The 11,529-nt window shown below is 40.6% G+C and overlaps 1 protein-coding gene across 2 annotated transcripts; it reads left to right on the top strand.

Annotated features, from left to right (window-relative positions):
• The first annotated feature begins 5,149 nt into the window (after positions 1–5,149).
• Positions 5,150–9,159, top strand: LOC109900273 (cdc42 effector protein 3). 2 transcript variants are annotated; one of them, XM_020495965.2, is made up of 2 exons: positions 5,150–5,506; positions 6,830–9,159. In XM_020495965.2, the coding sequence occupies exon 2, from the start codon at positions 6,926–6,928 to the stop codon at positions 7,559–7,561; it is 636 nt and encodes a 211-aa protein (XP_020351554.1). In that variant the 5' UTR covers positions 5,150–5,506; positions 6,830–6,925; the 3' UTR covers positions 7,562–9,159. The 2 variants fall into 2 exon arrangements, with proteins under 2 accessions (XP_020351554.1, XP_020351553.1); XM_020495964.2 differs by having other exon boundaries at positions 5,150–5,289.
• Positions 9,160–11,529: the final 2,370 nt, after the last annotated feature.

Below are 11,529 nucleotides of genomic sequence, written 5' to 3' on the forward strand. Positions count from 1 at the left end.
TACTAAGAAATTGGGGAAATTATATTTTGTACTAATACAATTGCTCAGAGAAATTTCGGGGTCAAATTTATTACCTCACCTTGCGACGATTAAAAACAATTATATTCTGCTTATGCATCCTTATTTTGATGCAAAACCCACCACTGGTGTGCATGGCCAAAGATCTATTTTCTTGTCATCTGACCAAAGCACCCGTTCCAATGTAAGGGCCAATTCTGTTTAGCAGACTCCAGGCGTTTACATTTATTGGATGACACAAATATATCTCTTAGGCCACACACACCAGTGGAGGGTTTTGCATCAAAATAAGGGTGCATAAACAGAAAAGAAACGCATACCTACTGTAAAATATAGTGGTGGATCTTTGTTATGGGGCTATTTGGCTTCCACTGGTCCTGGGACCCTTGTTAAGATCAATGATGTCATGAACTTTACCAAGGACCAGGACATTTTAGCCAAAACCTGGTTGCCTCTGCCAGGAGGCTGAAAGTTGGCCGCAAGTGGATCTTCCAGCAAGACGATGACCCCAAGCACACTTCAAAATCCACAAAGAAATGGTTAGTTGACCACCAAATCAACATTTTGCCATGGCCATCTGTCTTTAGACTTGAATCTCATTGAAAACCTGTGGTTTGAATTGAGAGGGCAGTCCATAAGTGCAGACGAAGGATATCAAGGATCTGGAAAGATTCTGCATGGAGGAATGGTCTAAGACCCGAGGGTACCCGAGTGGTGCAGTGACACTGCATCTCAGTGCTAGAGGCGTCACTACAGACACCCTGGTTCGATTCCAGGCTGTATCACAACCGGCCGCTTTCCTCTCCAGACAGCCAATAGTGGAAACCGAGATGTTTTAGTTAGCATAGGATTGGGCGCACACTAAAGTCTTTTAAATGAACCTCCGAGTCGCTATGCGTTGATACTTATAAAAATGTAAATTCTTAGACTCTTACCATGTCCATATGTTTGTCTTCTGTTTTATTTGTTTGCTAATCAATAATTGTTTAATAAAACAATCAAATAAAACCACAGACAACATTTTAAAGTAGGAAAGCATAGCAAGACAGAGGTTCATCTTAAAAACTTGTCTGCTGCAACTCTGTCAAGGAATTCCTGTACTTGGTAACAAGTCAGCCCCATGTCCCAACAGACTCACATAGTTGCGGTGATTCCATTGATTCATTTGTTGCGTGAAATGAAAGGGTTCTAGAAAAACATGTTTTTCAATGTCCATTAATATTGCTCTGCAGTCTGCACAGAATGACAAGTTTACAGACAGTGTGTTTAATCTGTCTGTCATTTTCTCTGTAGCACAGCCTTGAGGATATTAAAGATAGTATGTGTTGGTGATGCCTTCTCAATGCAGGAAATTGCTGATTTTAGTCAGTACACACACAACTCACCCAGCTCCATCAACTGAAGCATCCCCAAACCACAGAACATTATTTAGCCACACAGAGACAGCACAACGTCCAACACCTGGGAAGCTAGGAGCCAGAAAGACCAACATACTTGTGAGTGATTTGCATAATTTACTGCTTTTTAAAAGAAGCTCAGAATCTACAGAAAATATGTAGTGTAAAGAAATGTGTTAACATACCCTTCAAATGGCATATCAATTCCTTAGTGTTACTTCATGGACCCTAACTATCCTTTCTCCATTTACTGAATTTCTGTATGAATTTACAACAAATACCCAAACACCACAGTGTTGGATTTTAAATGTAAAACCTTCGGCTGCCATGGATTTACATTGTGCAAATGTATAGTACTAATGCCATGTGTTCTCAGGCAAATAATAACGAGATCATTGCATTTCCAGTTGGGAGTACCATGTGGACGAGCCTCCCCGGGTGGTTCTGGACAAGCTGGAGAAGGTGGGCTTCTCTGTGGTGACCATGACAGGTGTGGGGTAAACAATGGTTTGGTGTCTAAACAGGGACACCATCATGGGAAAGTTGTTACTAACCACTTGGTCTCGCTGCAACAATGCATGAGTGTTTTCACCAGTCAGTTAGACTTGAACTACTGCATTCACTGTGTGTTTGTTGATTGGAGGGGTGTCTCTGGTCAGTGATAACTTGGGTAAGGATACACATTTTTTTTTTTTATTGTTGATTATATAATATGACGTGGCTACAGTATTTTATGTGCCTACAATACTGATGTCATAGTGTATTTACAGTAAAATATCATTTGGAGACATTCAAACAAATTACACTTTGATGAAGCTACATTCACTACTGTACATACAGTCTGTCTATGTTACTAAATTGTTGCTTGTGACAAATCCTATAGTATGTTGCACATTTGGTATCATGTATTTTTTGAGGCCTCAATAAATCATAAAATAAAAATAGCCCAGTTGTGTTTTTTTGTTATGTCTTCTCATCAAATGCTATTTATTTATGACGGCAATGTTCCAATCTACTGTAAACGTGTGGCCTGATTGGTGGAGTGCTACAGAGATGGTTGTCCTAGAATATTCTCCCATCTCCACAGAGGAATTCTAGAGCTCTGTCAGAGTGACCATCGGGTTCTTGGTCATCTCCCTGACCAAGGCCCTTCTCCCCCGATTGCTCAGTTTGGCTGGACAGTCAGCTCTAGGAAGAGTCTTGGTGGTTCCAAACTTCTTCCATTTAAGAATAATGGAGGCAACTGTGTTCTTGCGGACCTTCAATACTGCAGACATTTTTTGGTACCCTTCCCCAGATATGTGCCTCTACACAATTTGCCAACATTTAGAAAAAACTGTTTTCACTTTGTCATTATGGGCTATTGTATGTAGATTGGAGGGGAAAAACAATTTAATCAATTTTAGAATAAGGCTGAAACGTAACAACATTTGGAAAAAGTCAAGGGGTCTGAATACTTTCCGAATGCACTGTAGATCATTTGTAGTCAGCAATAGGGGAGGGATGGCTTCCTACAAGAGCACAAAATGTGTACAACTCTAGATATCTTTGAAAAGCGAGTCAGGTAAAGAGCTGTTTTTGGTCTTAAAGGAGCACTGTTTTATTTTTAGGCTTGAATAAGCTAGGTAGCCAATATGCAGAGGGTAGCATAATTTGTCTGGTTCTGATAATGGTACGGGAATAATAATGCATTTTATTTTGTAAAGTGGTTTCTTGCATCACACATCACAAAAGCATTTCCAGTCACCACCTTATCTGGAGAACAAGTGGATTAACAGGTTAATGTCAAGCCCTGCATGTTTTTTCAAACTTCAAACTGGAATGTAGGCCTACCTTGAACACCACACATTGGCTGCTACTGTAGGCTGACTGATAGAACAGCTATTTCCATGATACAATGTTATGGGATGCATTATCTCCATTGTTTTTGATGGTAGGCCACTCTGGTAGGCCTACATTATGATCAACTAGCCACAGTAACCTACTTGAACACTGTTAAAACGGAAACTTAAAGCGGGTACAGCCTCAGTACTCACAGTAAATGCGTGCTGGAAGTTGCACAGTATTTTCCACAACATTCCAGTTTGTGCTCAGCACACCTGAAATTTGCTCAGTGCCCCCAAAAAATGAGAGGGAACACTGGTCACTGGCAAAGTAAGTTTTATTATTTGGTTGTTTACTTGCTCTCTTTTAACAGCCCACAATACCAGTAACTGACACAAGTGAACGAAAGAGCTTATCTGGTGATTGGCATTCCATATTGGCTACAGCAGGTCTATGGAGTGCAATGTGTGAGAACCTGCCTCTCATAGTGCTCTGTGCATTTTTCACAAGCTTCAGATTCATTTGGCATTGCTCATCTCCTTCTGCTGCTAAGGAGAAATGTGTATAGAATCTAAACGGTCCTTAAATGGTAGGTTATATATTCATTTTGGTTGATGTTTGATTGATACCCTTCAGAGAGACAGCATGTTCTTAAGGTGTGAGAAAGAGAGTTTGTTTTCATATTAGATCAAGCTGATTATGCAACCAGTCCTTATCTAATGAATGCGAGAAGCAAACAGGGTTTGGAATGCAGGTCCCCTGACCATGTGTATCTAACAGCCGCCTCTAAGTAATCAAGGTGTTCAGCTGGTGATTTTGTAATGCAATTCCTTTTTAATACTGGAGGGGTACATTTTTTCACTGGTCATGATCTGTAAAAGCCTAGGACCAGACTGATCATTTACTTCGCAAAACAAAATGTTGTGCGCCTTGAAAAGGCACAATTCAGAAACGACCATAAAAGTCTATAATAATGCTCAAATCCACAAATTGGCAAGAAAATGAGAAAGACATTTATCAATGCATGATATAAGATGCTCTGAGTCAGTGTTTGTAGCATACTATTATCATTGTAGTGAGAGATGAATTACACAATTTAGGACTATTATGGCAAGCTGAACATTGTGTCTGAGCAGAGAATAACTTTTTCATTAATACCGAGTGGATTGAGGAAACGGCCGGCCATAGCTTTTTGGGGTATAATATTTTAGTGGTCCCCCTTGATGGCAGAGAGAAACAAAATCGTTTTATTAAAGCTAATTTTCTGCAATTCTATGCATTTTGCCATGGGGCATAGAGAAACGTTTTGGTTTTAAAGCACATTTTATGCAGTTCTACACATTTTGCCATGGGGCATAGAGAAACATTTTGGTTTTAAAGCACATTTTATGCAGTTCTACACATTTTGCCATGGGGCAGAGATAAAATGTTGCAATTTTAAAACTAATTTCATGCTATTCTACTCATTGTGCAATGGGGTGAATATGAAATAGCTTTAAAACTGCAAAAAAAATCCTGCAATTCTACACATTTTTCCATGACTTATGCCATGTTCATATGATATCTGAGTGAGAGTGACTAACAAAATCAATGTCCGCCCCCTGGAGGTTAGGGCCCCTGGGCACATGCCCTGCAGGCCTGGTCAGTTATTCGGCCATGATTACTACCACGTGTAGGTAGCTGGCTAAACTAACTTTCTAGAGACAAAAACTGCTGAAGCACTACCAAATTGTACCTTGTGTATTGTAATATTCTAACTCTCAACAGGACGTTGAGACCCACAGGGCAAGTGATATAATCTAGAACACTTCCCCCTTTCCCTACCTTCGTTGAAAGAAACCCTAGCAGTGAAGAGCGTCATACACCCCTCCTCTTTTGTCACACCTCCACAATAAGAGCTGACCCTCTATTCCAGAGATTATTGGGACTAGAGGACTACCCTGAGAGAAGACGGTCACAAGAGAGAAGACGCACAGACAAAGATATTGATAAATCAGGGTGGAGGGACCGAAGGTTTATCACTTTAAACTAACACAACCCAGAGACACAGGTGAGCTGATAAGGCAGTCTAGCTCAGTTTGTGTGTGCTTTAGGGTAGTAGACCTTGTCAGTGTTTCAGAGTCAGGGGCGCTTTTCGCACATGGAACGTCTAGAGAGCTGTGTGTTCTAAAACTGCAGAGAAGAGCGAGAAGACCAAATATACTGAGAATGCATAGAAAGACTGCTTCCTGTTCACCTCACTTGTGTCGAAACAAAGATAGACACCGGTAAGCTTTTAAGACTTTTAAGCAATAAGTGAATGAACAAACAATGTGTGGCCTATATACTGTAATGGCTTTAGTTAGTGGTTCACGTCTTGACTTAGTGTCAGTGGACCAACTAATTGTCAAAATAAATGATTCTTTCAATCTGGACACAACAGTTGGCCGTTTTACTGTTCATTTGAATCATGCCAGCTACCTCAGCTTACCTGAGGCACTATCTCTGACACATTGTCCTCGTGGCTGTCTCTTTAAAAGCCCCATACAAATATTAGATGTAAAAACGAAATAATTGTAGATCCATTGGAACTAAGTTGTTTAGGATCCATGATCAGAACTATCAGGAAGATTATAAAACCTTGTACTAACTGTACAGAAAAACAGCCCACCATGGGGATTTCAACATTGGCTGAAAAATAGGCCAAATTCCTTAATAGCAGCATTTTTTTCAGATGCTTTTTTGCTATGACTATAAAATACAAATAAGACAGCATCAACTTCACATTTTAGGCAAATTAGGAAAGTCCCTAACCAGGTTGTCTTCTAGTCAGGAGTAAACCATTTTCCTTAGAATTCTCAAGGCACTGTTCCATTACAGGTAACATGAAACACTGCCCTGGGGAAAAATGCTCACCTTCTTAAAATGAGAAGAAATGTGATACTACCAGTTACAACAAGCCACGACTGCAACACTGTCTCAAACGTTCAAGTAGCTTTAGACACATAAACATAGTGTGAACAATGACAACGAGTGAAACCAAAGCTCAAGCAATCACAGAAACACCAACAGTCAAAGAAAAAAGCATTTTTATCAGGTCAGAGATAAAAGTAATGGCCCTGAAATAAAACAAGTCTCCAAGGTTACTTATTAACAGACTAATGTGCCTCACTGTTCACTTTCCAGTACAATAAGTTGTTTAGACTTTTCCTTCCATGAGACAAATAATTCAGCATTCAGCACTCTTTAGGCATCAATTCTTACTAGATTAAGGTCACACCCATGACAAAACCTTTGTGCCGCAAGCTGTGTGTGTGAAGTTACACATGTATACAAGAAAAACAGGTTATTTTATTATACAGTCATGGCTGCAGTTACCAGTCCATATATGGCCATTGCTAGCTACCGATCTCAACCTGGAATCCAATTTCATGACAATCGTGGCAAATGATCATGATGATCATACCAAATGTGGCAAAGGTTGTTTAGCATTGGCATTTTTTAGGCTGTGTAGCTATGAAATGCCAAAATAAAAAATAAACAAAAGAAGGAGTATCAAATCATTTGAAGTGAGTTTTCTTAACCTAGTTTGTTTGTCCTCACATTTTCAGAGCTGCCTAAAGGTCAACTGGACTCTTCAACTGAGTGACCTCCACTTCAGCCTAAAAGTGTTGAACTCACTGACAGTACACGCCATTAAGTCCAAGATGCCTCTGAAGACCACCTTGTACCTCAAATCAGCCAGCATGCGCTGGCCCCGCAAGCAGAAGCGCCGTGAGCTGCTATCAGTCAACATGATCAGCCTACCCTTGGGTGACTTCCGCCACCTCTCCCACATCGGATTGGATGCCCACGGGGATGTCTTCGGCGACCTCGCAACCTTCCAGCGGACCGGAAGTCTCATCCTCCACAGCTCTCAAAGCCACCAGGACCTCTACTCCAACATCACCCCCAATGAGACCCCCCCACCCCCACCCAAGCCCCCACGCCTCCTCAGCCCAGAAGAGATGGATGCACAGGCCTCCAAAGCCAGAACCCATCCCCAGGCTTCCAGGCACCAGAGGTGCCTCTTTCTGCCTTTACTGGATGTTGTGGAGGTGGTGTCGCATGACAGTTTGCACCACGAAGAGGAGGTAAAGCAGGAGCAGGAAAAGAAGGAGGAGGGAGGGTTAACGATGGGGCCGGATGGATCCGAATTGAACACGGCCCCCCAACAGGCTCCTTGTCCCCCAGTGGAGGCCCATCCAGGGGTCGATGAAGACTCGTATTTTGTCCTGAACCTTGACTTGGGGCCGTCCATACTAGAAGACGTGCTGCAAGTGATGAACCAGCTTCACCAGTGAGACTTTGAGAAGTGTGGCCGTCTTGTAATATATTTTATTCTAAGGTCCTTTCAAGAAACACAACATATATAGGGGAGAAAGGGGTTATGTCATGGATGGAAAAATGAGCTGGACTATTTTCAATTGCCAGGATGCTAATTGGCACATTTATTTTTAATTACTGTCTTCATAGAAGACAGATTGTATAATATTTTCTTATTTTGGATGCAAGATGATATGAGCCTCTATTGTTAGTTTGGCTAACTAGAGCAATGTGTCATATCTGGGTCAACGCTTTGAACAGTTGCCTTTCTCAGGTGAAAGCTCTGTGAGCCAATGACACTCCACCTGGATCATGTGACTTTTGTAACGCAGGTGTATAGAGGAGACATGTTGTGAAAGGTAAGAAAGACAGACGGTAAACTACTTATGAGACATAGCTCTGAGGCAGATGTTTATCTGACAACTTCTATTGTGAAACACTGAAATAAGACTGGTGGATTTTGCTTTTCAATGTTTAGGCCCACTATACAGGGACAATGAACACTAGCTCTCCCATAGTCAGACATATAAGCAATAAGGACAGAAGCTGGGTCATTCTACGAAATGAGTCACTTTTTAGTCCCTTTGATATTTTAAGTATAAATTGTGCTCCAATCTAACATTTTAAAAGCCTTTTTTTATATGAATCAATACTTGCTAAAGTGCCAAATCTATGCACCCTCTGTGACTTCTAGGAAGATTTTAACCCGCTTAACCCCAACATTTCTCCAAGTTGTCACCATCATTGTAAAGCCCTAGTTGTTTGGTTGCTTCGACAAAGTAATTTCTTCATGTGATTAGTGATTCGTTTTTTAGGTTAAAAAAAAAACGTGCCCCTCATTTTAAGGTCAACCCTGTTAAGTGAACTGAACTCTGGTGTTAATATGGTGAAACTGTTACTTTAAAAAAACATTGAACATCTAATAGTCAAATCATAATGTCATTTCTGTTTTTTTTGTGTTGAAATACTGAGTGGGTCAAGCATAACACATCAAACTTGTTACCCATAGATTGACAATTACACATTTTTGTATAGCTGGCATTCAATTGTTCCTTCCTGTTGCACACAAAAAGCTTCCATTCCTCATGTCACAAGGGGATTTATTGCTGATTTATGATGAAATCGTCAACCCTGTTATATCGCAGAATGTTAAAATTAGGTGAAATAAAATGTTATTTTTGGGGGGGACCAAGTTGCACTACCCAAAAGGGACTTATTTCTAAAACGACCCAGCAGACTCACAAGAGTGTATATAGATAGGCCTATTTTATTTTCTTGTCTTTCTTACCAAGGGGAAAGTTCAAATCTTTAGAAATATAAAACTGTATAAGTCTATTATAAGTTATTACAGGGTTTATGGTGTGACTGTGAACAGTATCAGTCTATAATAAATAGAAAATCAAAGCTCTTTAGAAAATCAAAGCTCACCGACAATCCACTCGTTCCTCATATCATTAACTTTTAGATATAATTTTGTTTTGGCTAAGGTGGAGCATGAACTCTGCCCGGCACAAGGAAATCACATTTGTGCACAATCTGTAAGCTTTAATTTGTAAAATAAAAACCATAAAGCCAAGTAAAGATGTCTCTTATCGTTCGCATTGCTGAGCCAATCTTATTCTTTAACAACACTGCCACCTACTGGTGCCCTATCTTCTAACAACTATCACATCAGTTTGTCTTTCCTCACCACCTGATGGCAGTATTTCCCAGCATTTTATTGTGTGGCATGTAGCTTACTTCATTATTTAATGGTCAAGTCGGTCCATGGCGATTATTTGATAGATAGATAGACACATCTTTATTTATCTCACTCAAGCTCTTTGACAGAAACTAAAATCAAGAATAATCCATACATCTAATTTGCCCAATAACAAATACAAATGTAATAAGAAACTGATGAATTTATTAGCTATATACTCAATATGGCCATCCATCTTTATAGTATGCTTTTACCACACTCAGACAGTTAGAATTTGGCAAATTTTCCTCCCTGTATCCTATTTAATATCCTACTTTTTGTTCACTCTACTCTTGGGATTCAGAAAATCTCAACAATGGGACTGAGGCACAACCGCACCATTGATTCTCTTCCACATCTGTGTGTGAGATAACATGAATCAGCTTTTGTCTGGGCCAGAATCACTATGTCAGGCTAGATCTACATCCCACTGCTGACCAGGGAAATTTCTAGGATTTGAAGACATTGGGGGCTTAGCCCAAAGCCAGTAGGGGGGTCCGGAGATGTCCTTCCCTAGCAAGAGAAAAGGAATTTCAACAGCTAAATGCATGAATTTGGTGCACTTTGAGATGAACATTGAGAGATTAGATATTTTTCAGGAAACTTGCACTTGCCACAGCAGACACTGCCAGTACTCAATTACAGTAGCTACTTTGGGTCTCGCTACTCTGGAACACTCTCTATTCTGGAACACATACAGTACCAGTCAAAAGTTTGGACACACCTACTCGTTCCAGAGTTTTTCTTGATTTTTACTATTTTCTACATTGTAGAATAATAGTGAAGACATCCAAACTATGAAATAACACATATGGAGTCATGTGGTAACCAAAAAAGTGTTATAAACAAAATATATTTTATATTGAGATTCTTAGCCACCCTTTGCCTTGACAGCTTTGCACACTCTTGGCATTCTCTCAACCAGCTTCATGAGATAGTCGCCTGGAGTGCATTTCAATGAACAGGTGTGCCTTGTTAAAAGTTGATTTGTGGAAAGTATTTTCTTCTTAATGTGTTTGAGCCAATCAGTTGTGGTGTGACAAGATAGGGGGAGGGGGTATACAGAAGATGGCCCTATTTGGTAAAAATCCAAGTCCAAATTATGGCAAGAACAGCTCAAATAAGCAAAGAGAAATGACAGTCCATCATTACCTTAAGACACGAAGGTTAGTCAATCTGGAACTTTGAAAGGTTCTTGAAATGCAGTTTCAAAAATCATCAAGCGCTATGATGAAAATGGCTCTCATGAGGACCGCCATAGGAAAGGAAGACCAAATAAATGCTTAACAGAATTCAAGTAACAGACATCTCAACATCAACTCTTCAGAGTAGATAACCTGGCCTCCACAATCCCCCAACTTCAATCCAATTGAGATGGTTTGGGATGAGTTGGATCACAGAGTGAAGGAAAAGCAGCCAACAAGTGCTCAGGATATGTGGGAACTCCTTCAAGACGAGGTACGATCACAAATATCCTGTCAATGGGACATCAAAAACTGTAATATCCTGTTTCACAGAATCGTGGCTGAATGACGACATGGATATTCAGCTAGCGGGGTATACGCTGCACCGGCAAGATAGTGGGCAAGATGGGGGGGGGGGCGGTCTGTGCATGTTTGTAGACAGCAGCTGGTGCACGAAATCTAAGGAAGTCTAGATTTTGTTCGCCTGAAGTAGAGTATATTGTGATAAATTGCAGGCCACACTACTTGCCTAGAGAGTTTTCAGCTATACTTTTTGTGGCTGTTTATTTACCACCACAGACAGATGCTGGCACTAAGACCGCACTCAGTCAGCTGTATAAGGAAATAAGCAAACAGGAAACCACTCACCCAGAAGCGGTGCTCCTAGTGGCCGGAGTCTTTAATGCAGGGAAACTTAAATCAGTTCTACCAAATTTCTATCAACATGTTAAATGTGCAAACAGAGGGAAAACAATTCTAGGTCACCTGTACTCCACACACAGAGACGCATACAGAGCTCTCCCTCGCCCTCCATTTGGTAAATTCGACCACAACTCTATCCTCATGATTCCTACTTTCAAGCTAAAATTTAAGCAGTAAGCAACAGTGACTCGGTCTATAAAAAAGTGGTAAGATGAAGCATATGCTAAACTACAGGACTGTTTTGCTATCACAGACTGGAACATGTTCCGCGATTCCTCCGATGGCATTGAGGAGTACACCACATCAGTCACTGTCTTTA

The sequence above is a fragment of the Oncorhynchus kisutch genome, linkage group LG12 (assembly GCF_002021735.2).
Source record: "Oncorhynchus kisutch isolate 150728-3 linkage group LG12, Okis_V2, whole genome shotgun sequence".
Classification (NCBI taxonomy): Eukaryota; Metazoa; Chordata; class Actinopteri; order Salmoniformes; family Salmonidae; genus Oncorhynchus; species Oncorhynchus kisutch.